The sequence below is a fragment of the Elephas maximus genome, chromosome 17 (assembly GCF_024166365.1).
Source record: "Elephas maximus indicus isolate mEleMax1 chromosome 17, mEleMax1 primary haplotype, whole genome shotgun sequence".
NCBI lineage: Eukaryota > Metazoa > Chordata > Mammalia > Proboscidea > Elephantidae > Elephas > Elephas maximus.
Window position 1 is genome coordinate 84,807,386 of NC_064835.1, and position 25,969 is coordinate 84,833,354.

Consider the following 25,969-nt stretch of genomic DNA (forward strand, 5'->3'; position numbering starts at 1 on the left):
AACAGTATAAATTCAGGCTCTGTGCAGTGACAACTCACAGACACACGGTGCAGCACTGGTGTGAACAGTATAAATTCAGACTCTGCAGTGACAGCCACCAGACACCCTGCAGCAGTGGTGTGAACAGTATAAATTCAGACTCTGTGCAGTGACAACTCCCAGACACACCCTGCAGCAGTGGTGTGAACAGTATAAATTCAGACTCTGTGCAGTGACAACTCCCAGACACACCCTGCAGCAGTGGTGTGAACAGTATAAATTCAGGCTCTGTGCAGTGACAACTCACAGACACACGGTGCAGCACTGGTGTGAACAGTATAAATTCAGACTCTGCAGTGACAGCCACCAGACACCCTGCAGCAGTGGTGTGAACAGTATAAATTCAGACTCTGCAGTGACAACTCCCAGACACACCCTGCAGCAGTGGTGTGAACAGTATAAATTCAGACTCTGTGCAGTGACAACTCCCAGACACACCCTGCAGCAGTGGTGTGAACAGTATAAATTCAGACTCTGTGCAGTGACAACTCCCAGACACACCCTGCAGCAGTGCCTTGGGAACTCAACTGGTCAGTGATGTTCCTTCACGATTGATTGCTGGCTTATTGTGCCCTGGAGAGCACTTGGTTTCTCTTTTTGATATCATTTTGCTTGCTTCTATGTAGTGGGTAAAACTTTTGTTTTCTATTCTTGTTTTCGAAAACAGACTTCTATTTTCAAAATTTAATTGAAAAACACAAAACAAAGAAAAAATAACTATACCTACTCTCGGCATCGAAAACAAAACAAAAACTTTCAAAGCAAGAAATGAAAGCGCCTCATCCTGGCTGCCCCTGCAACCCCACCTTGCGCAGGTGACTATTAACAATATGGCAGCTACCTTTCCTGATTTTCTGGGTTTTTTGTACCTACATCTGTCTGTAGACACACACATGCACAACACACACACACTTTTTTCCCATAAAAATGAGATTGTAGCACACACAACTGCCTGCAGTTAACCATAGACAGTGAAACCTGTGAGAGCCGGAACACAACAGGATTGCTTTGTTTTTCCAGTCTTGAGTTTTCCGCCTTGGACAGGGGGCAGTCTGACCCCTTTTCAATTGCTCTATTAGTGGTAAATATTTGCGTTTTCCTTCTCTGACAGGTTTCCACCTTACATAGCTTCTGGCTTTCGCAGGTTTCACTGTATTGACATTTTTGGGATCAGAATCTATAGATCTTTTTTAATGACTGCCCAGCTTCATTGTGTGACTGAACCTTAATTCATTTAACCATTCACCTATCGAGGGCCATCTGTGTTGGCTCTAGGTTTTTGCTATTCTGTCGACAGCGTTGTAATGAGCACCTGGGCACCTCTGCTGCCATTTCTGTGGGGTGCGTTCCTTGAGGTGGAATTTCTGCGTCGTGGCAGATCCACATACCCGGTTTTAGTCAATACAGTCGGCCCTCCATATCCACGGGTTCCACATCTGTGGATTCAACCGACCGCAGATCGGAAAAGACGTTACGTTGTTGCTGATATGTACCGTGTAGCTAGGCCTGTGGTGGTTGCTGTCTGCACTGAACACGGAAGCTTTTTTTCTTTTCATTATTCCCTAAACGATGCAGTGTAACAACTATTTATGCAGTATTTACATTGTATTAGGTATTGTAAGTAATCTAGAGATGATTTATTAAAGTAGACAGGAGGATGTGTGTAGGTTTTGTGCAAATACTACGCCATTTTATAGAAGGGACTTGAGCATCCACGGATTTTGGTATGGGGGGTCCTGGAACCAATCCCCCACGGATACCGAGGGACACTTGTACTGCTAAGGTACCTTCCAATGTTTGATTTTGCAAATTACAATTCCACAGGGTGCGTAAGAGTGCTCATTTCTCCACACTCCACACCCACCCAGCATTTGAAATCATTGATCTTAAGTTTTTGCTAGCCTGGTTGAAAAATGCATTTCATTTTAATCTGTTCACTAGTGAGGTTGAGTACCTTCTCCTAATCGAATACTTCTCAGAATCACCTGTTCATACCCTTTGCCTATTTTTGTGTTGCTTTGCCTTTCTGTGGGAGTGTTTGTAAAATGGCTCTGTCAGTGCATTGCTTGTATCTCACAGCTCTTCTTTTCTGGGCAGCATTTGAGAGGCCTTTAGTCTCACAGTATGCACAAATACACGTGAAAATTTATAGTGGGCTGTGGATTTTTAGGGGTGGAAGTTTTTTAGACCTTTATTTCCCACATAAAATTCTCGTGGTACTTCTTACGATTCTGCAAAGGTTGTTTAAAGAGTGTACACTACTAACAATAATGGCATTTTGGTTTCCATCCAAGGATCTGTGCTTACATGTTACGGCATCGCACTTGTTTCTGGCCCATCTTTATGGGCAGAGGGTATGGAACTGGGAAGAGCCCTGTGGTGACTGGGAACCATTTCAGGCTTTTGTGAACTGAGATGTCCCGAGAGGTGACTGAGGATGGTTTTATGTAATGCATTCTAAAGAGGCCATCTGGTCCTCAATGGCAGGGGCAGTTTTGGCTCTTTGGTTTCAATCTATTCCCAAGACTTCAAATCACCTGTTTTTAATTTTTTAAGCTGCCAATATGCTCATGTGACTAAAAATTCAGAAAGGATAAAAGTATATAGTAAAAAGTTTCGCTTTCACCTCTGGGTCCTACCCGTTCACTTCTCCTCCCCACAGATAACTGGTGTTACTGGTTTCTTCTGTGTCTGATAGATTTCTTGGTACTTTTTGATTTTTTAAACAACATGATTTTGAGTGAAAATAGCAGAATAAAAACTGTGTTTTTTCTATAATTAAAACTGTGTCAAAACTGGTTAGGTAACCAGTTTTACTAGTTTCTTCTGTATCCTATAGATCTGTCTTGTAATTTTGATTTTCAAATAATATGATTCTAAGCGACAATAAGGAGCCCTAGTGGCACAATGGTTAAGCACTCGGCTGTTAACCGAAAGGTCTGGAGTTCGAATCCACTCAGCTGCTCTCAGGGAGAAAGACCTGGTGATCTGCTCCTGTAAAAATCACAGCCTAGGAAACCCTATGGGGCAGTTCTACTCTGGCCTATATAGTAGCTGTAAGTCGGAATCGACTTGACGGCACGTGTCAACAGCAGCAAAAGTGACACCATTAGAATAAAAATCATATCTCTTCTATAATGAAAACTGTCAGAATTATGTGGACAAGGACTGCAAGGTAATGAGGAAAAGTTTTATGTCTCATTGGTTAGGGTGATGAGATTGTAATTTTAACTTTTTCATTTGTTCATGTTATAACATTGCTTATACAATAAACAATGGTTTATGAGGCAAAGCAAGGCAGGAGGGAAGGCCTTGGTGGTCAGCCTTGGCTTCCAGCACGCAGCCCCCCACGGGAGCAGTCGTCTCACCTATGTCTTCTCCCTCTTGTTCTAAGCGAGAACACATGCTGAGCTGTTATTGGGAGCAGCCTAGTCCTGTGGTTCAGCGCCACGACCCCAACAGGCCCTATGTGGAGCAGTACCGCATAGACTCCCAGCAGTTTACAAACCTGTTTAAGCTTGTCTCGCCATGGACCTGTGGGACCCACACGGAGACCCTCGCGGAAAGGACTTTTAGGCTCCTGGATGACAATATGGACCACCTCATCGAATTCAAGGGATTCGTTAGCTGTCTCGGTATGGCTTTGTGGGCCTTCACTGCACTGAGTTGATTTGGGGTGTGAGTCTGTGAACAGAAGGCAAAGTGGATTGTGTAGCAGGCAAATCCACACACCATGAAATGCATTTGTGACTGGCCTGGCATGACCATGGTTTTATATATCACTCTGCAGGCTTCTGATGGCCACCTTTGTGCTTCCTTGGTTGGGCGTAAGGGGCACAGGGCAAAGCTCTCTGCGGTGCTCAGCATATGCTGTTGGCCTTACTCTCCTTGCCACCGAGAGGGTGGTGGTTCGGCTTGTAGGAGCCACATCCCTAATCTTTTTACATAAAACGGCAGTTTTTCAAAAGGAATGAGGTCAGACAAAATTCATGAGGTTATCTCGTAACTTAAACATCACCAAGCACTGCCTTTAAAACTCGAATTTCATAATCAAAAGGAGCAATAAATCTATTTCCATTGTGTAAAGTAAAATATGTCAATAACTTTTAAACATGCTAAAAAAAGGAGGAAGGTACCAAAGTACTAAGAAGCATCAAACGTGGACAAAAATGAGAATCATTGTCATGATGTAACATTACTGCAGTACCTCATATAATTCCCACGTTGCCATATTAAGCATGTAATAGTAATGGTGATAATGGAGAAAAAAATGTGTGCTGGGTGGGAGCTATGTAATAATCTATGGCACAGTGTTGCAAGTTATCTAATTTTGCTTCTGTGGGAGCTATTTGGAGCCCTGGTAGCACAGTGGTTAAGAGTTTGCCTGCTAACCAAAAGGTTGGCAGTTGGAATCCACCAGCCACTCCCTAGAAACCCTATGGAGCAGTTCTATTTTTCCTATAGGGTCAGGAGCGGGGTGGAGGGGGGGCAGCTAATTTACAACTCCGTAGGTTATCGATAACAGCGATGCCAAGCGATTCTTGTCTGTAAACAAGTCTGAATTCTGTCCAGTGAAGGTTCAGTCAGTTTCTCTCCCCTCCACAGAAGGGGCCAGTTGCCCTTCACTTGACCACTCATTTTAATATTCCTTACCTATAAATGTGTCTGCTCTTTGGACTAGTTGAACCATCTCACTAGTTTCCCCATTGGTGAGTTTGGTAAAATCTTCAACGGGTTAAAAAACAAACACACAGACAAAACAATTTCTAATTTAAAACATGGCGTGTGCCTGGGGGTCGGGAGCCGCACGCTTTGAGCTCAGTGAATTTGTGTCATAACAGATGTACTGTGGCCCTTTGCCTCCTCTTAGTCTCTTTTTTTTACCTTTTTGCAGATATTATGTATAACGGAGAAATGAATGAAAAGATTAAACTGCTCTATAGGCTTCATACCCCTCCAGGTAAGAAATCCCAAGTCGGAAAGTTCGAACTCTGTTCTGCCTTAACACGAGGTCAGCTTCCTGTGTAACACAGAAGCTCTCCTCACGTTAAATCCTATTAAGACTCACGGTAACAGATGTTTCTAGTTTGGGGGTGGCAGAGCACACCCTTTTTGGTACCGCATGACCTATGGCACTGGTTCTCAAGCTTCAGCACACATCAGAATCACGTGGTGGGCCTGTGGAGACGTAGGTGACTTGGCCCCACACTCAGAGTTTCTGACTCACTAGTTCTGTGAGGGGCCCGAAAATGTGTGTCTCAGGTGGTGGTGATGCTGATCTGGGGACCACACCGTGAGAACCACTGACCTACGGAACGGGGTGTGGGGAAGCCAGTCCTGGTTACCTTAAGTAGATAGTTACGGGAGGCTACGGTTTTGAAAGACCATTTCATTTTCCCAGCATGCAGTGCCATGCTTCCTTCAAATTTCAGCAGTGATAACCAGAAACAGAAGGCACTGGTGGGTCGATGGTAGAATCCCCGCCTTCCATACAGGAGCCTTGGGGTAACTCCCAGCCAGTGTACCTGACGCACAGCCGCCACCCGTCTGTCAGTGAAAGAGCGTGTGGCAACGCCGCTGAAATACCAAACAGGCTCCGGCAGAGCTTCCAGGCTAACATTCGGAAGAGAGGCCTGACGACCTGCTTCTGAACACCAGCTCGTAAAAACCCTATGGATCACAACCAGCTGACCCAGCCCGATCACGGGGATGGCACAGGACTGGATGGTGTTTATTCTGTTTTCCATGTCTCCATGAGCTGAGGGCCAACTCGATGGCAGCAAACCACAACAACCAAAAACGAAGGAACCCATTTAGTAGCCCGTGAGAGCAGACCTAGCATTAATAGGAAAAAGACTAGGAAAACCTTCAGATATTCCTTGGATCTTTAAAGCTGATAGAGCCGAGTTAGGAATCCCAGAGGGTCTCTGGGCCCCAGTGCCAGGGTTGTGGCCTGTGGATGGATGGAGCCCCTGACAGACCTCCCCAACGAGGGAGCCTCAGGAGGCTGGTGGGCTGTGAGGAGGTTTCAAGTGCCACAAGATTGTGGTGGCTCATGAAACGACGAGAATGTATACAAAAGGTGACTTTTGTGCTTTATCCCCAGAGAGCACTCTGTGGCCGCACACAGCTCCTCCTGGACCTTCCCACAGGCTCAGTGTGACCTTACTTCAAATTGTGCAGCGTCAGAGAAGTTCTTTGCCTTTTTATGCCAATATAAGTTACTGAGCTGTATTTTTTATTTAACTTGCCCTTATTTTTCACAAATATTTTTCTGCTAACATAGAAGATGGGCGTAATTCTTCATTTACCGTCATTTTTTCATGATCTTCATTCTATCTATCTGGGATCCAAAACAAACAAAAAAGACCAGTTGCCACGGATCAGGTTCGGACTCACAGCCACCCACGTGTGCAGAGCAGAACTGCTCCGCAGGGTTTCCAAGGCTGTGACCTTTGAGAAGCAGGTCAGCAGGCCTTTCTTCTGAGCTGCCTCTGGGTGGGTTTGAACTGCCAAGCTCTCGGTTAGTCAAGTGCCTATCCATTTGCACGATACAGGGTCTCCCTATATGGTATTTAAAAACAAACAAACAATACAAACCCATCACCTTCGAGTTAATTCCGACTCATGGCGACCCTACAGGACAGAGTAGAACTGTCCCATTGGGTTTCCAGAGAGCACCTGGTAGATTTGAACTGCTGACCTTTTGGTTAGCAGCTGTAGCTCTAGATAGAGCATGATCAATTTTGTTTTTTTTATTTAAGTATTGTATCTTGAAGGAGCCGTGGTGGTGCAGCGGTTAAGCACTCAGCTGCCATCGCAAAGGCCCGCAGTTTGCATCCACCAGGCGCTCCTTGGAAACCCTATGGGGCAGTTCTACTCTGCCCTGTAGGGTCGCTTTGAGTCGGAATCGACTCCTTGGCGATGGGTTTGCTTTGGTTTTGTCATTGTTGATACTTAACCAACCTCCTTCCTGGACACTCACCCACCCCGAGTTAATGAGTTCCCTTCTCTGTGCCCCCAGGACACGTGTGTGTTGGTTCTCCCACTACAGCATTTTGTTAGAGCCACTTGTGTACACACAGCTCTCTGAGGGCGAGGACCCAGTCTCTTCTTGGCCTCCGAGTGGCTGTTCCTGGGAAAGCCTGTTCCCATCATAACTGCCTCAGGTGCCATTCGGGGTCTCTCATGTTCCTGCCATTCACTTTCTGAGTGTGTTCTCCTATGTGCCACTGCTCAGAATCCATTTTGGACAGAGCTTTAAAAGAATGACTTATTATGTTCATTATGGAAAAAACCAACCAACAGAAAAAACATCACAAAACAAAGAAAACCTCCCAAGCGGGAAGGAGAATGGGCCATCAAGGCTTTGGTGCCATCTTGTGGATATTTGTTGAATCACAATTGGATTTTGCCTTTGATTTATTCAGCGAACGGCTTATTAGTAAATTCCAACCTTTTAAAATACGGTAATCCTTTGTCATTCCCCCTTATAACTGTTATTTTTTCTTATAACAGCCTTATTGACCTATAATTCAAACACCATACATACAATTTACCACTTACAGTGTATAGCTCAGTGGTTTTTAGTATATTCATAAATTGTATAACCATCATCACAATCAATTTTAGAACATTTTCGTCACCCCAAAAAGAAACCTCATACCCTTTAGCTGTCACGCTAACCTCTCCCCTCCCCCACTCTGCTCAGTGCCAGGAAACCACTAATTTACTTTTTGTCTCTATAGCTTTGCCTGTTCTGGGCATTTCATGTAGATGGGATCACACAGCACGTAAGCTTCTGTGTCTGGCTTCCTTCACTCAGCTTAGTGTCTTCAGGGTTCACCCACGTTGTAGCATGTGTCAGACCTTCATTTCTCTGGCTTCCTTCACTCAGCTTAGTGTCTTCAAGGTTCACCCACGTTGTGGCATGTGTCAGACCTTCATTTCTCTGGCTTCCTTCACTCAGCTTAGTGTCTTCAAGGTTCACCCACGTTGTGGCATGTGTCAGACCCTCATTTCTCTGGCTTCCTTCACTCAGCATAGTGTCTTCAGGGTTCACCCACGTTGTAGCATGTGTCAGACCATCCTTTCTCTTTATATTCCATCATAGGAATATACCACATTTTGTTGTGGATATGTGGATTATTTCCCCACTTGTCTGTTGTGAATAATGTAGCAGCGAACATTTGTGTAGACATAGGTTTTCATTTCTCTTGGGTATATACCTAGGAGTGGAATAGCTCAGTCGAGGGGTAACTCTGTGTTTAACTTTTTGAGGAACTGCCAAACTGTTTTCCATACTGACTGTACCATTTTACGTTCCCACCAGCAGTGTATGAGGGTGCCAATATAATTATAGCTTTAATATTTCAAGAAAACTCCAAAAATGCACCCTTTGGATTTAGTAAAGCTGTTTTTAATTTTTTTAGAAATGAGGTAAGTGTAGCCATATATGGTCATTATAGAAAAATACTAACATGAAGAGGTTCAAACTTACCCGTAATCCTGCCATCCAGAGATTTGGTGTATTTATTTCTAGAGTTTTTAATATGTGTGTGTATATAAAAAAAAAATGTGGAAACCCTGGTGGTGCAGTGGTTAAGACCTCAGCTGTTAACCAAAAGGTCAGCAGTTCAAATCCACCAGGCGCTCCTTGGAAACCCTATGGGGCAGTTCTGCTCTGTCCTATAGGGTCGCTATGAGTCGGAATCTATTTGATGGCAATGGGTTTGGTTTACATATGTGCGTGTCTGTGTGTGTGTACATAATGCTGCTATGAACATTTGGTACAAGTTTACATCCATGTGTGTATATATGTATATACACCAAAAACAAAAAAATCAAACCCACTGCTGTTGATTCTGACTGATAGCGATCCTGTAGGACGACAGAGGAGAGCTGCCCCATAGGGTTTCTGAGGCTGTAATCTTTGCGGAAACAGACTGCCACATCTTCCTCCCTCAGAGCAGCTGGTGGGTTTGAACCGCCGACCTTTTGGTTAGCAGCCAAGTACTTTAACCACGGTGCCACCACACACATTTTAGTTTTATGAAATAAGATTTTTCTGTATATTCTTCCGGGTCAGCGTCGGCAGTCTTTCTGTGAATTTGTGCACTGTTAATTACAACAGTACTGATATGCCTTTGGGAGAAGCGTAATTAGCTCTGTAAGGCATTTTACTTCCCTGGTATACCCAGACATGCCTGGTTCGCATTTGGGTTTCTGGACCAGGCAGACTCTGCAACCCAGATTGGGAGCTGCTGGCTTAGACTTTAGTTCTTCCTGGAATTAAAAAGTAAATTACTCTCAATTTTGATTAGAGAGAAAGTCCCGTTTAATTTTGTTCTTTGTTTTCAAAGCACTCACTGAAAATGACCGGGACAGCCAGTCACCATTAAAGAGTCCTCTGTTGTCGACTTCGAGACCCCTGGTTTTCGGGACATCGAATGGCACGTACCACTTCTCACTGGCCCTCTCCCGCTGGGCAGGTGCTGCAGTTGCTGCCTTCAGCAGCTCCTCCCAGTGGCGGCCTTGTCTGTCCCCTCCCTGTTCCCTCCGTGAGTTCAAACCCAGCCCACTGCTTTCAGAAACCAGAAACCTTCCAGTTTAGGTGTTGCCCCTCCACGCTCCCACCGTGGTTTTCCTCATGCTGGATGGTTTCCTGGGTCTTATTGTAGCAAGGGAAGTCACCCAGCTCCCACACCGTCCGTAGTCGTCGGTCAGTAAGACAAACCTTCTCTTAGGCCAGTCTGTGGCATTTACTCGGTGAGATTCTGCACCCCTTCACCATGACCTGTGAGTTTTCCTCTCTGCTTTCGTCGACCTTGTTTACATGATCTGTTGTATTTTCCTTTGCCTCAAGGTGATGCAGCTGATTACCAGAAACAACTGAAGCAGATGATTAAGGATTTAGCCAAAGAAAAAGATAAAACGGAGAAAGAGCTGCCCAAAATGAGCCAGGTACGAGGCTGGATCTGTGCAGAGAGTGGACTGTTTTGCCAAGTGATTTGTGTAGGGATGAGGCTTTGGTAACTAGGCACAGGTCCCTTGAGCACCGAAGCCGTAATTAAAGGGTCCTGTAACTTCTGTGAGGTGAACATTGTGGTAATTGAATGGGATATTGAGACTGCGATCCATGCAGACATTCAGAGGCATTCCATAAACTCCGTCTACATATGTGTATTGCAGATAGAGCTCTTCTAACAGAAGGCCGCTACATACTTTGTGTCTGAAGATTTTTTATATCAAATTCATTTAGCTGGGTGGTGGTGGAGATACATTCCCTCTGGTGATAAGACACCCACTGGAGACGTGGGGGCTGTGGACACGCTTGATTTTCTTGAAAATCACTGACCACACGATACACAGTACTGACACCCATCTCTTCACCTCGGAGCATTTCTAGTTAAGGGCTCTGTGCTGAACTCAGGTGCCATGTGGTGGTAATAACCCAACTCGACGGCAACGGAGTGGTGGTAATACCTACCTAAAAACCTGGTGGTGGCTTTTTTTCTTTTTTGAAGAGTTCTTCCAGTGTTTGGGAAACCAAAAACCCATTGCTGTGGAGTTGATTCCGACTCATAGTGATGTTATAGAGCGTAGGCTTCAAGTTGCAAATATTGCTTTATCTTAGGACTCAGGTATTTTCAGTGCTTATGTACTGTGAGTCTTCAAGAGGAGAATTTAGCGTGAGATGCTTCTCAGCCTATTTTTCACAGAGTGTTTGTGGAGTGGGTATTTTCGTGCCGCCATTTGAGAAGTGCTGCCTTACTCTCTTGGGGAGTTGCTTTCAGGTTTTCATTCTACCCTTGGGTATGTGATAGTCAGTTAAAGCTCACCACCCAAAGCTGTCAGGATTCATATTCTGGTGTACATAATCTTTTTGTTGTTGTTTTAACCAATGTTTTAAATAAAAATGGGATCATATTGTTTAATTCCTTGCTTTCATTTACTTCAAAACAATCGTGGCTGTTTTCCCCAAGTCATGAAATAACTCTGGTAGATCAGTCATTTCCCACTTCCCTCTATTCCTGGAGTAACTGTTAGCAGAATCTTGCCTGGGGCATCTCATCACAGGAGTCTCCCTTTGGGCAGGAGAGCCCTGTAACCTGAGACAGCAGAGCGTCACTGGTCTTCTCTGTCTTAGTCATCTAGTGCTGCTATACCAGAAATACCGTAAATGGATGGCTTTAACAAAGAGAATTTTATTCTTTCACACGGTCTAGTAGGCTGCAAGTCCAAATTCAGGGTGTCAGCTCCAGGGGAAGGCTTTCTTTCTGTAGGCTCTGGAGGAAGGTCCTTGTCATCAGTCTTCCCCTGGACTAGGAGCATCTCCGTGCAGGAACCCTGGGCCAAAAGGGTTGCTCCCAGCACTGCTTTCTTGGTGGTGCAGGCCACACCCCAGGGAAACTCCCTTTACATTGGATCAGGGATGTGACCTTAGTTAGGGTGTTACATCCCACCCTAATCCTCATTTACATAAAATCACAATCACAAGATGGAGGACACCACACATTACTGGGAATCACAGCCTAACCAAGTTGACACGTTATTTTGGGGGACACAATTCGGTCCGTGACATGCTCCAGTGTTTAAAAACCTGTATTGCTGAATGCTGTTCCCACCAGATGAACATCTGTGATTTTATTTAATCCTAGTATTTAAACTGTTTCCGACTTTTTCCTATTGTAAACTCTGGCTCTGGTTTCTTTTAGAAGCATTTCTGCAGGTGGACTTGCTGGGTTAAAGGGTGTGGCCACCCTCTGGGAAGGCATATACACTTTTTATTGCCTAGTAGTTGCCGTATTGACAAGTAACCTTTCCTTTCCGAGTGTGCTGAATTCCCAGAAGTCGCCTTTCACAGTCCGTTTCCAGGAAGGGCAGACGACCTTTTCTTACGTTCTGCTTCTTCCAAAAGTCATCAGGTGGCTTTTCCCAAAGAACTAAGTAGATTTTTTTTAAATACCACATTCTACTTTCACCCTGGTTTTGCTGCCTTCTGTGAACCTTTTCTTTAATTCCAGAGAGAATTTATCCAGTTCTGCAAAACTCTGTACAGCATGTTCCACGAAGACCCAGAAGAAAACCATCTGTACCAGGCCATCGCTACGGTCACCACCCTGCTGCTGCAGATAGGCGAAGTGGGCCAGCGCAGCAGCTCCTCTGGAAGCTGCTCCCAGGAACCAGGGGAGGACCTGCAGGCTCCAGCACCTTCTCCCGACCAGGACTCCGTTTTTGCCAACACTGGGTCTGTCCCCCAGGGCTCCCCAGCATCTCCCGAGGAGGCAGCCGCAGGAGACTGGACTGTCTCTCTGGAACACATTCTAGCATCCCTGCTGACTGAACAATCACTAGTGAACTTTTTTGAAAAACCACTAGAGATTAAATCCAAACTTGAAAACGCCAAGATCAGTCAGTACAGTCTCAAGACCTTTGAAATGAGCCGCCACTCTCAGGCTGAGCTCAAGCTGAGCAACCTGTAGCCAGACGGCAGCTTGCTGTGTAGACTGGAGCCCACCATACCAAAGCAAGGACCCCAGACTGGTTCATGGGTTGTCAGTCCACAAATCCTGGTCTTAAGTCTAGTTCCTTTAGGGTACACTTTACAGACTGGATTATCTGGACAGAGCGACCCGACAGCCAGAACCGTAGCTAGGGAAACTGAAGCAGCCCTCAGACATTTCTATTTATTCAAGAAAATCAACAACTGGACATTGCCAGTGCTATAGGGCATCCATCCAACAGTTGGCTCAACCCCGTGGCTCACATCACTTTACCAGATCTGGTGAAAATGGGCACCTCTGTTGTGACGATAGTATGCTTTTGTTCCTGATGTGGCCACAAGTCACATTGTCGCGACCAGGAGACCAGCCCCCATGCTCCTCTTTCACTTGGAACGACGAGTGAGGTTTTAGTGAAGTTCACGCTCAAGGTCTGAGAGCCACTATCTGTGCAACTGTATTTGGCTTTTTTTTTTTTTTTTGCACTAATTTTGTTTCAATGCTGGTAATTGAAACCATTTTAATATATTTGGTTGTATTCACTTTGAATGTCCTTCCAAAAATGTTCTGTACAAACCATGCTTTTGGATGCTGGCCTTAAGTTTTTTAATAAGAAATTTTTGTATTGACTTGGTCCTTTTCTTTCATCTTATATTTCAGCCTTTTAAGGTCTGGATGGTTCTTATCCTCACCAGGCCAGCTGAACTGCTGGTGACTAGGTGAGCTGGACAGACGTCTCCACCACCACCCGTGTTCTCAGTTGAGGTCACCGACCCCACCTTGGCTGTGCAGCACAACTACCGTAGGGCTTCAAAAAGGACCTCTACGAGGACACTTAAACGTCAGTGGTGGAAACACTGGGGAAGACAATCCCTCAACAAACGTTATGTAAATTTGCCCTCACTGGAACCATCTCCCGATACAACAAATCCTTCACCACAGTCACCAAATCCTTCCCCGCAGTCACCGTCCATTAGGTTCACTGTGAGGGACAGAGCTTGTTCATACCCCGGGGGCTGCCTGTGTCCAGAAGCTCTAGGGGGCAGGGGTGGTGAGCGGGCTTGCTGAGTTGACTCTGATTCCCAGCTGCCCCACAGGGTTTTCTAGGTGGTCATCTTTACGGGAGCAGAGCGCCAGGTCCTTCTTTTCTCTCGCAGACCCACTGGGTGGCCGAGCACTTACCCTCTGGGCCACCAGGGCTTAGGTGGTGAGCCAGGCCAACAGTTTTTAGGAAAAGCTCCCCAATGATTTCAGCATTGAGAACCTCTTTAGGACACTCCACCCCACAAACACAAGCATATGGCATTTAGAAAGGAAAACAGAATCAGGAAGGCAGTTTTATAACTTTATTTGATAATCAGCTTAGTTTTCATCCACATTGACTGTCTGTAGGTCTGCAAAAGAAATAACAGCCAGTCGATTTCCAGACTCACATTTTAACTTCAAAAACATTTTCTTGAAGGTTTTGGGGCAAGTACTATTCCATTTTTCATATGATCTTTTTACAACCCAGATATAATCAGTGTTTTGGTGTTTCTTCTACTCCTTCCATGTGTTTAATGGACCACAGTTTTGTATCCTTTTGCATTTGCTCATGCCAGTACAGAATTTTTAAAAATGTGTAATGATCACGCCTGTAACTTACAAGTCCCTACAGGAAGGGCCCCTAGCATATAAGTACACGCTAAGTATTTGTTAGTTAAATAGGTAAATTCGGGTCATAGAAGAGCTAAAGACTTTTTTTTTTTTTTAAATCTGACTGAAATAGCTTTGTGGGATTAAGTAAACTTACTTTTGAAAGTGGTGACAGGTACATATGTAACCAACGTATAGAGCTTGTTTGGTGAGTCTTCATCCTCGTTACGTTTTCTGGACAACCGTACACGGATTCGGTATGGGACGTTCCTAAGGAAAAATACAAATAAATGTCTCACAAGGACAGGGCCTCCTTTCAAGAAAACAGCCACTAGCCATATTCACACATCCCACCTTTGCTCCTGTAACATGTTCCTGACAGGCCGTCTGTCACTGTAATCTGTCCAACCAGCCTCTAGATGGCTGTCAGTCCCTGGAAAATCAAACACCCCCCCAAGACAGACAGCAACACTGCCATCTCAGGACACATGCCTGCCTAAGCAAGCATACCACTTACATGCAAAGGTGCCAGGTCTTTTGCCTCGACCGCCAACACTGCTATCTGGTTATGAGAAAACTTATTCTATGCTAAATTTCAATTTGGAGGAATACCGTGAAGAACTCTGCAGACTATACTGCACACATTATAGACAATTAAACTTTCAATCACACCATATGCAGATAATTCTCCGATGCCATTTCACCCGACATCCAGTCTCACACCATCAGTGGGGCCCATGCCATCACCGTTCCTCTAACTGGTCCCCCACTTCCACACTGGAACCTCCCAACATCTGCCACCGGAGACACCAGCCTCCTGCTCACAGCACCCCATGCTGGTTTCTCAGCAGCAGCACTAACATCTGGGCTGGACAGTTCTTTATTGTGGGGGCCGCCCTGTGCACTGTAGGATGCTGAACACCACCCCTGTCCTCCCACTGGGCGCCAGTGATGACCCCTCACACTGATGCAATAATGGAGTATGTCCCCTGGTGGGCAAAATCAGGCCCTAGTTGAGAATCTCTGTTCAAACGGCTTCCCGTTATGCCCAAATTTAATTCACGCATTTCACCATGACCTACAAGATCCTAGATGGTCCAGCCCCTGCCTCTCTCTCCATTCCCACTTACTGTTCAAGCCGCTTACTCCACTCCAGTACCACCGACCTGTGTTCTACAAATCTGTGTTCCCAGAACACACATTGTTCTAGATGGTCTTGCCCTTGACCCTCACAATCCTGGCTCCTTCACCAGCTGGGTCTCGGTTCAAATACCACTTTAAAGCGTCTCCCTGCAGATGCTACTCTACCCTGGCAGTCACTGTCACATTACTTCCTTTGTAGTGCCAAGCAATTGTATGTACGAGCTCATCCTATGACACAGAGAACTTCCACACCTTATGCCTTTGGCCCAGACAGCTTTGTTGAGCCTGGTGTCAATGCGCACATCTGGGGTTCCCATCTCCTTCATGGCAAATTTCCGGATCTCCTTGAGTGCCCGAGGGGCACGCTTCTTGAAACCCCTAAGATTTAAACGGACACAAATAAGCTAATTAGTGAACTGTACAACATAGTATGCCCTGTTTTCACCAACACAACATTTAAATAAATACCATACATGCCTTCAAATCAAAATATAATCTGTTTTATCTTAAGACAGGGCCTGTTTTTGAAGCAGATCAGCCAATGCTCCTAGTTTATTGGCTCATTATTAATCTAAGTGTCATCTGGAGTTTGTTCTGAAACCAGTACAAAACATGACAGAAGACCCATTTAACTGCAAAACCCGAAGCTTCTTTGGACGATAAGCCCGGGTCAGCCCTTCTGTCACAAGCCACCAGTGGCAGAAACCCCTGAATGGCCTATGGGAGAAGGGCCTGGAGCAAGGGCGGATTCCCTCCGAGGGTGACGACAACGGTGAATCCTCTGGAGCTCTTGGGATGTGTCAGGTTCAGTCTCTAATGCTTTATACTCGTTCCTTCTTCAACTCAAGTCAGCTCGGGACTCTGGGTTAGCAGCTAGTAATCCTTTGTTCAGATGAGGGTTCCTGGATTCATTTAAATCCACACTTACAATTAAATAAGAAATGTGAAAACGCAACATCTTTTCAGGCTGCAATGGTGAAGCATTTCGGTAAGTAAAGGAAGGCCATTTCAAGTGAGGCAGAGTCTCCAGAGTGCCCACCACCCTAAGGCTCAAAACTTCATTAGAGCAGTGACCACGTCCGTCTCGTACCTCCGTAAGTCCAACACCTAGTACCCGGCTCAAACTAGTGCTCAGTAGACTCACCGATAAAGTAAACTTTATGAAATCTGATACAAGTAGCCAGAGTGACCTAATTCTGCTCCAAAACCTTGAATGACTTCCCATTTCCTTCAGAACCTTCCTGTGGCCTAGATCTGACTCCTACCTACCTCACTCTTCTGTTACTATGTCCCCCTGGCTCTCTTTGCTCCAGCCTCCCTGCTGTTTCTAGAATCCATCAAGCAAGCTCACTTCATTCACTCAGTACTCAGCCATGTAAAAACAACAGCAGCAGGTATAATACCCTTATGTAAGCAACACGCCGGGTACTTCAGGTGGTGCAGGTGTAATACCCTCACGTAAGTAACGTGCTGAGTACATCAGGTGGTCGTAAGCACTACAGAGAGAAAGCGGCCACGGAAAGAGGGAGGGAGTACTGGGGAAAGGACCACAAGTTTAAACAGGGCTAAGGAAGGACTCAGCAAGGTGACCCTGGAGCCAAGACTCAGAGGACAAGAGCAGCTGAATTAGGTATCTGCGAGAAAGGCATGCAACAGAGTGGAAAAAACAAACAGGCCACCCTGAAACAGATCACGTCTGGTCTGATGAACAAAATCGGGGGGCAAGTGCACGTAGGATCAGAGCAGCAACCCTGGCTTCTAACCTCAACAAGACAGGAAAGCAGAGGGTCTGAGAACAGACCATATGTCTGGGGGTGGGGAGGCAGGCAGCCAGGAGCTGCTACTGTAACCACCCAGGGTCAGTGCCAGCTGGTCAGATTGTGGAGCAGTCGGGGGAAGAGCCAACAGGGTTTGCCAAGTTGTTACTGAATTGAAAAACAGGTTGGGGGTGGAGATGGGACACCAGGAGCTTGGTTTTCAGCCAGGTGAAGTTTGAGATGCCTACTAAACACCCAAGTAGAGACATCAACTAAGCAGTGAGAAAAAGCATATGGAAAATATTTGAAGTCCTAAGACGGGAAGCCCTGGTGGCATCGTGGTTAAGGGCTACGGCTGCTAACCAAAGGGTCTGCAGTTCGATTCTACCTGGTGCTCCTCGGAAACCCTATGGTGCAGTTCTAGTCTGTCTACGGGGTCACTATGAATTGGAATCGACTAGAAGGTAACAGGTAAAAAAAAAAAAAAAAAAAAGACTGGTCATTATGAACAAGCATAGACAGAAAAGAGGAACAGTCAACATTAAGAGGACATGAGAGAAACCAATCAACTAGACACAGAAGGAGCAGCTAGTGAAGAAGGAAGAAACACAAGACTAGTCTTTGGAAGACAAATGAATAAAACATTTTATGGAAGGAATGATGAACTGTCAATTGTTACCGATCAAGCAAGGACTGAAAATGACTAAGGGATTCACATTATGGATGTCCGCACGCAAGGCTTTTGCAAACGGCAAAATGCCCAAAAATCTTGCCCACTGGGGACCATGGTCTCAGGGAACATACAGCTCAATTGGCGTAACAGAGTTTATGAAGAAAATGTTCTACGTTCTACTTTAATGAGTAGCATGTGGAGTCTTAAAAGCCTATGAGCAGCCACCTAGGATACTTCACTGGTCTCACCCCTTTGGGAGCAAGGAAGAACGAAGAAAACTAAAGACACAAGGGAAAGATTAGTCCAAAGGACTAATGGACCACATCTACCACAGCCTCCACCAGACTGAGTCCAGTACAATACATGGTGCCCAGCTACCACCACTGACTACTCTGACATGGATCACAATAAGGCATCCCAGACAGAGCTGGGGAAAAATGTAGAACAAAATTCTAACTCAAAAAGAAAGGCCAGACAGACTTCCTGGCCTGACAGAGACTGGAGAAACCCTGAGAGTATGGCCCCTGACACCCTTTGAGCTCAGTAATGAGCCCACTCCTGAGGTTCACCCTTCAGCCAAAGATTGAACAGGCCCATGGAACAAAACAAGACTGAAGGGGCGCACTGGCCCTGGGGCAGGGACTGGAAGGTAGGAGGGAACAGCAAAGCTGGTAATAAGGAACCAAGGGTTGAGAAAGGAGAGTCATGGGGTTGTTAAACAATGTCATACAACAATGTGTGTACTGCTTCATGAGAAACTCGTTTGTTCTGTAAACCTTCATCTGAAGTTCACAAAAAAAAAAAAAAAAAAGTCTTGTCAACCCATTAGCTATCTGCAGGGCTCACCCCATTATTTGTGTGGCCTTTAAAACAGTACCCCACCCTCCAACCTGTGCTTTACCTTCTACTTGGTGTTTTACCAACTAATGTCTAAATACTGTTCTACTATGACAGGGAGGGCCTCCAGTTCACACTTTCCCTGTGGAGCCCAGTACCATACCTGGTACAGTTAGGCACTTGATATGCCCACCCACCCCCACTCCCAAAGGTGCGGTTATTCCCAAGCAGCATTAATGTACAAAAGGCACTGAATTGTAGAGCCAGAGCTAAGTAACCAAAACCCCACCACCATCAAGTCGCTTCCGGCTGATGGTGAGCCTATGGGACAGAATAGAACTGCCCAACAGGGCTTCCAAGGAGTGGACGGTAGACTCAAACTTCCTATCTTTTTGGTTAGCAGCTGAGCTCTCAAAAACCAAACCCAGTGCCGTCAAGTCGATTCCGACTCCTAGCGACCCTGTAAGACAGAGTAGAGCTGCCCCATAGAGTTTACAAGGAGCGCCTGGCGGATTCGAACTGCTGACCCTTGGTTAGCAGCCACAGCACTTAACCACTATGACACCAGGGTTTCCAGCTGAGCTCTTAAAAAGAGACCCCAAATAAGACAACGCACACAATGTTCCCTGGCCAACAGCTGTGGAAGCGGTGCTGAAATGCCAGGCTCAATGCAAATGCTACCACACATGGAAATCCCTGGCACAGTGAGATGGGACTGCCCACTCCAGACTGCTGCCTTAAAAGAATATTTCACTGTGACGTTTTTCTACTGAAAACGCCCCCAAATAACTGTTTTCAACAAGAGAATTGCTGGGTGTCTCATTACCAACAATAGCGACCATGTACAGAAAAAGGGGGAAAACTAAGTTCAAACACTAAAATATAAGCCCTACAGAAAAGCAAGGACTACAACTACCATATGCAAAACCACTCCCTACACTGCTCTTCAGCGCAAGTCCACGACACTCATGTGTACCCACCACAAACACTGCCCTATAACTCCACTGACTTTTGTCACTTCACAGCATGTTTTATTTGCAGTGTTACAACTTCGAAGACCAAAGAACTGACACCTCTGAACTGTGGTGTTGGTGAAGAATACTGAATATACCATGGACTTTCAAAAGAACAAACAAATCTCTCTGGGAAGAAGTACAACCAGAATGCTCCTTAGAAGCAAAGATGACGAGACTGCATCTTACATACTTTGGACAAATTGTCAGGAGGGATCAGTCCCTGGAGAAGGACATCAGCAAAAAAGAAGGCAGCCCTCAACTAGATGGCCTGACAACAGTGGCTGCAACAATGGGCTCAAGCATAACAAGGATCGTGAGGATGGCACAGGACTGGGCGGTATTTCATACTGTGGTACACAGGATTGCTATGAGTTGGAACCAACTCAATGGCACCTGACAACATTAAAACTCAACAAACTGTCATGCCATCTATGTGACCTGGAGAGCTACGGTGATCCCATTAAGTATTCACATTCTGGGCTGGACCCAGCTTTTTTAACTTTACTGAAGCCTAGAAAACATTAAAAGTTTGTTTTCACTAATATACAAATCTTTTGCTCTTTAGCCTCATTTAGTTGCTGTCCAGTCGATTCGGACTCATGGCGGCTGTGTGTGTGCAGAGTAGAACTGCCTGGTGATGTTTCCAAGGCTGTGACTTTTCAGAAGCAGATCGCGGCCAGGCCTGTCTCGTCGTCTAGCCTTAACCACTTGCACCAGCGGGGGACTCCTGACCCAGATTTAATTTCAACACAAAGCACTGAGCAAGGATGATGTTCACATCTGATCACCAGAACTGGCTCTCCCAGAAACTCCAGCCATTAGCCTCAGAGAAGTACACTTTAAATCTAACAAACCTGAAGGTCCACGGAATACAGGCTAAGAGGAATTTCTAGACCCCCAGCCTTTAAACCAGGCCGATTCCTGAGTAACAACCAGAAGCCTGAGTACACGACCCCCAACCAACGGGGCATCGGGGCGACAGCAGGGGTACTCACACGCCATGGATGCGTTTGTGAATGTTGATGGTGTACTCCCTGGTCACCACTTCGTTGATGGCAGAGCGACCCTTCTTCTTCTCGCCACCCTTCTTGGCGGGAGCCATCTAAAACCAGACAAGGAGGCTCAGGCGAGCGGGGCGAGTCAAATCCCCCCTTTCGGGCCCGGCCCCACGCTGCCGCCCTCGGGGCGTCCCGTGCGGAAGGTCCCGCCTCGCCCCTGCGCCCCTGGCCTAGCGAGGCCACCCAGGCCACTCCGCGGAGCAGCACCCGCGCCCCCCAGATGCCCCAGCCCCAGAAACCCCTGCGGCCCCGGCTGCCCCAGACATCCTCCTCCCAGGGTCCGGGAGCCCTTAAACCCAGCGCTGATTCCCATCTCCCCGGAACGCGGAGCCCCGGACAGCCTAGAAGAAGTCCTGCCGTCCTGATCAGCACAGTCACGGCGGAGGATGAAGCTAGATCTCCCAAGCCCAGAACCGCCGTCCATACTCACAGCGCCGGGACCGGGTTGAAAAGGAAGAGCGCAAAGAATTGTGGGAGAGGGGAAGGGGCGGTCGCGCTACAACTTCCGGGTCGCATGGGGGCGGGAAAGGGGGTGTGGTTAGCAAGGGGCGAGCTGGGACGGACGCGGCGCGATAGGGGAGGAGCGAGCGGGCGTCGGGGGCGGGGCCTGGGCGGGCCGCGCTTGCGCACCCCGCTGCCTCCGCGGAGCTGTCTGGGGCTGGGGTCTGCCGGGCTCTGCTGGAGGCGAGCGCTGGTGGGCCGTCGGCTCCTAGGCGGGTTGCGAACCGGCTGAGGGGCTTCTGTGCCTTCAGCGTCCTCACGGGCCCACCGCTAGGTCGGAAGGGGCTTGTGCCGCTGGTCTAACTCTTCAGAGGGACCGGGGCGGATTAACCGGGAAGCAAGGTACGCACGGGCTTAGTCGTGCTTACTTAGTAATCTAGCGGAGCTCTCCTGGCGCAGTGGTTAAGAGCTGGGCTGCTCACCTAAAGGTCGGCAGTTCGAATCCACCAGCCACTCCATGGAAACCCTGTGGGGCGGTTCTAGTCTGCCCTAAAGGATCACTGTGACTCGGAATCGATTCGGGTTTTGGGGTTTTTTTTTTAGGGCATAACTTCACATGCATTTCTTGTGGAAAACAGGTGAAATTGTGCTCTACAGATTAGTAAGTAAGCACAGTTAAGCCCGTGCATACCTTGCTTATTGGGTACTCTGCCCCTGGGAGGAACCTAAAACCTGGAGTTGATGAAGACTCTAGTTCCAGGTCCACAGCTGGATTGGAGCAGGTCCGGGGCAGAAGACCCTCGTTTGCTTTTCCCATTCATTTATTCATTCACTCATTCATCCATTCCACAAGTGTTTACTGAACACTGGCCTTGCGTCAGGTGCTGTGCCTGGCTGCTGGTCCCAGAGATACTAAGACACAACCCTTGCCTTTGAGGAGCTCATGTTGAGCAGAGGAGACCCGTGAATGAAAGTTGTTACTGCCCCGGACCATGGAGCCACAGGAAGATCTGTCCCGCCAGGTGCATGGGTGGGTCAGGGGTGCAGACAGAAGGAGAGGTGTGCGCTGGGTCTGGAAGGATGGGCAGGAGACAGCCAGGCAGATTCATGGAGGGTGCAGCACATCCAAGTTCTGAGGCAGGATAGCTTCCCAGACTGCACTGTCTCCTGGAGGCTGTGTAGTTGGGGAGGTTGAGAAATGAGACTGGAGATGTAGATAGTCTGTGGGGCCATGTGGACTCACTCGAGAGTCTGAGTATTATAGGGAATAAGGAGTTACTGAAAGGTTTCCAGGAGGGCAGTGGCATGATCAGATCTGTTTTAGAGTTAATTTGGCAACACTGAACAACAGCGTGGGGGTGAGAGGCAGTACGGTGGCAAGACCAGTAGAAGGAAACTGTTTACATAATACAGACAAATGATGAGGGTCTGAATTAAGGCAGTTACATTGGGATTGGGAAGGAGCAGAATGATTTTATAGATATAACGCATTGCAAAAAGTTTTGTGGTTTACTGCAAAGCTCAGCTCTTAGTAATACAAACCCACTGCCTTCATGTTGATCCCAACTCCTAGTGACCCTATAGTACAGAGTAGAACTGCCCCATGGGGTTTCCAAGGCTGTAAATCTTTATGGAAGCAGACTGCCATATCTTTGTCCCGCGAAGCAGCTGGTGGGTTCCAACTGCTGACCTTTCAGTTAGCAGCCAAGTGCTTAACTACTGTACCACCAGGGCTCCTTAAGTGTCCAAAAAAAAGTAATTAAAGTGTCATGATTTGAAAATACTCTTACTAGCCAAAAGGAGGGCAGTGTGATCAACAGATACTATACACTGCAGCGTTTAAGGCAAAAACAGATGTATCCATCGGATTCAGCAAACAGGAGGTAATCAGTGATTTCAACAAAAGTAGTTTCACTGCAGGAGTCGTGGGGAGTGGAGGGAGGCAGATGGCGGGGTAAGGGTGTGTATGGGCACCTGGGGCGCTGCTCCCACCTACTCTGCTCTTGGCCATAAAGGGGAGGAGAACCAAAGGCGGGGGAGCTGAGGAAGCAGTGGATAGCCAGGCTGGATGAAAACCTGTTGCTGTTGAGTTGATTTGGACTCATAGCAACCTTATAGGTCACAGTAAGACTGCCCCATAGGGTTTCCAAGGAGCAGCTAGTGTGGATTTGAACTGCTGACCTTTTGGTTAGCAGCCAGACACTTAACCACTGGGCCACCAGGCTGGACGAGTGGGTTAAATATGACATGAGAGCTCTGAGGAAGTGCCCAGCAGGGCCATTCTGGAGCTGGCCAGAGGCCTGAGGACTGGATGTCAGCAGTGCAGAGATCCTGAGACAGTCCTTGGGATCCTGCGGGTGCCGTGCCTTCTTTTTTCTTGATGAACTTGCTCGTTTTTCAGGAGCACGTCATCATAGTGGCTGCTTAGGATGGGGGCATGGCAACTAAAGCTTTTGAGTCCTGTCATGTCTGTAGGTATTTATTCAACCCTCAGTTTTTAAAAATATTTTGGTTTGAATGAAATTTTAGGTTGAAAATGATTTATCTCTAGAATTTTGAAGGCATTCTTAATTGTCTTTTATCTTGCAGTATTGTTGCTATTTGCTGCCAGGTTCATTCCAACTTGTGGCAACCCCATGTGTACAGAGTAGGGCCACTCCATAGGGTTTTCAAGGCTGTGACGTTTCAGAAGCAGATGGCCACACCCATCTTCCAAGGCACCTCTGGGTGGGTTCAAATCGCCAGCCTTTGGCTAGTGTTGGAGTGCTTAGCTGTGTGAACGACCCAGAACCTCCTCCCAGTCTTCCATCTTCCAGTACAGTTGTTAAGAAGCCATGTGTCATCTTTTGTGGCCTGTTTTATTTTCTTTGTTTTTTAGGATTGTCTCAGTCATCTAGTGCTGCTGTAACAGAAATACCATAAGTGGATGGCTTTAACAAAGAGAAATTTATTCTCTCACAGTCTAATAGGCTAGAAGTCCAAATTCAGGGCGTCAGCTCCAGGGGAAGGCTTTCTCTGTCAGCCCTGGAGGAACGTCCTTGTCATCAAGCTTCCCCTGGCCAAGGAGTTTCGCAGCCACAGGGACTCCAGTTCTACAGGACGCACTCTGCGCCTGGTGCTTCTTTCTTGGTAGTATGCAGTCCCCAACCTTCTGCTCGCTTCCGTTTCCTTTTATTTCTTGTAAGATAAAAGGGGAAACCCTGGTGGTGTAGTGGTTAAGTGCTACGGCTGCTAACCAAAGGGTCTGCAGTTCGAATCCACTAGGTGCTCCTTGGAAACTCTATGGGGAAGTTCTACTCTGTCCTACGGGGTCGCTATGAGTTGGAATCGATGCGAGGTTACTGGGTTTGTTTTTTTTTGTTGTTGTTTAAGATAAAAGGTGGTGTGAATGCTTCAAAGGTCAGCAAAGCAGGGGCGGGGGTTTGGGGACTCTGACTTCAGGGGACATCTAAGTCAACTGGCAAAATAAATTCTACTAAGAAAACATTCTGCATCCCACTTTAAGTGTGGAGTCTGGGGTCTTAAATGCTAGCAAGCGGCCATCTAAGATGCATCGAGTCTCAGCCCACCTGGATCAAAGAAGAATGAAGAACACCAAGGTCACAAGGTAATTATGAGCCCAAGAGACGGGGCTACATGAACTAGAGACTACATCATCCTGAGACCAGAAGAACTAGATGGTGCCTGGCCACAACCAATGACTGCCCTGACAGGGAACACAACAGAGAACCCCTGAGGGAGCAGGGGAACAGTGGGATGCAGACCCCAAATTCTCATAAAAAGACCAAACTTAATGGTCTGACTAAGACTAGAAGAATCCCGGCAGTCATGGTCCCCAAACCTTCTGTTGGCCCAGGACAGGAACCATTTCCGAAGCCAACTCTTCAGACATGGATTGGACTGGACAATGGGTTGGAGAGAGGTGCTGATGAAGAGTGAGCTACTTGTATCAGGTGGACACTTGAGACTATGTTGGCATCTCCTGTCTGGATGGGAGATGGGAGGGTAGAGGGGGTTAGAAACTGGCAAAATGGTCACGAAAGGAGAGACTGGAAGGAGGGAGCAGGCTGACTCATTAGCGGGAGAGTAAGTGGGAGTATGTAGTAAGGTGTACATAAGTTTATATGTGAGACACTGACTTGATTTGTAAACTTTCACTTAAAGCACGATAAAAATTATTTAAAAAAAAAGCGGTGCAGGCCACACCCCAGGGATACTCCCTTTACATTGGATCAGGGATGTGACCTGAGCAAGGGTGTTACATTCCCACTCCAATCCCCTTTAACGTGAAAATTACAATCACAAAATGGAGGACAACCTCACAATACTGGGGATCATGGTCTAACCAGGTTGACACATATTTTGGGGGGACACAATTCAGTTCATGACAAGGATCTTCTCTTTATCTCTAAAGTTCTAAAATTTCATGATGAATTCAAGAGAAATTTTCCTGAACTAAAAAGCGTTTGATTTTCCAGGGCCCGCTTAATGCCTGGCATACTGAATGAGAAAATACCCAGACCGAGGCAATTAACACCTAACCTGCTGACAAAGAGGTTTGCACAGTGGATGCATTTAACTGTCTCACCTGACAAGAAGCTGGGAGGCAGGCAGTTTCAGGGCTGGTGCCGCCTCGACTGCCTTGCAATTAACTAAACAAGTTTATGCATATACCAAATTTGAATATCTCTGTTGATTTCTGAATTTCTTTTTTTGTTGTTTGACCCAAACTTATTATTCTTTTTGCTATTGTGAATAATGTCGTAATGAACACGGGTATACATATGTCTATTCATGCAACGACTGTTATTTCTCTAGGATATATTCCTAGGAGTGGAATTGCTGGATCATGTGGTATTTCTATTTC

General features: G+C 46.6%; 2 protein-coding genes across 6 annotated transcripts in view; one reads left to right on the forward strand and one right to left on the reverse strand.

Moving 5' to 3' along the window:
* TBC1D8 (TBC1 domain family member 8) overlaps window positions 1-13,171 on the forward strand; it is a 133,325-nt gene extending 120,154 nt beyond the window's left edge. For 2 of the 5 annotated variants that reach the window (XM_049856318.1, XM_049856315.1), the window contains exons 16-20: window positions 3,434-3,674; window positions 4,934-4,999; window positions 9,402-9,491; window positions 9,905-10,002; window positions 12,066-13,171. In XM_049856318.1, coding sequence (XP_049712275.1) covers window positions 3,434-3,674; window positions 4,934-4,999; window positions 9,402-9,491; window positions 9,905-10,002; window positions 12,066-12,524 — 954 coding nt within the window. In that variant the 3' untranslated portion in view covers window positions 12,525-13,171. The other 3 variants (XM_049856314.1, XM_049856316.1, XM_049856317.1) reach the window with 3 other exon arrangements.
* Window positions 13,172-13,873: 702 nt separating this feature from the next.
* RPL31 (ribosomal protein L31) lies at window positions 13,874-21,170 on the reverse strand. The gene is made up of 5 exons (XM_049856337.1): window positions 21,092-21,170; window positions 20,599-20,705; window positions 15,573-15,698; window positions 14,335-14,447; window positions 13,874-13,936 (listed from the first exon to the last, which is right to left on the reverse strand). The coding sequence occupies exons 2-5, from the start codon at window positions 20,703-20,705 to the stop codon at window positions 13,905-13,907; spliced, it is 378 nt and encodes a 125-aa protein (XP_049712294.1). The 5' UTR covers window positions 21,092-21,170; the 3' UTR covers window positions 13,874-13,904.
* Between the last annotated feature and the right edge of the window lie 4,799 nt (window positions 21,171-25,969).

Bases quoted from the DNA above. Each gene is read 5' to 3' on its own strand.
- RPL31 (XM_049856337.1), bottom strand. From the start codon at position 20,705: ATGGCTCCCGCCAAGAAGGGTGGCGAGAAGAAGAAGGGTCGCTCTGCC. The intron at 14,448-15,572 runs GTGTGGAAGTTC...ATTTTTCCTTAG, and splicing joins GTCTGGGCCAAAGGCATAAG to GAACGTCCCATACCGAATCC. The intron at 13,937-14,334 runs GTAAGTTTACTT...TTTCTTTTGCAG, and splicing joins ACCTGTCACCACTTTCAAAA to ACCTACAGACAGTCAATGTG.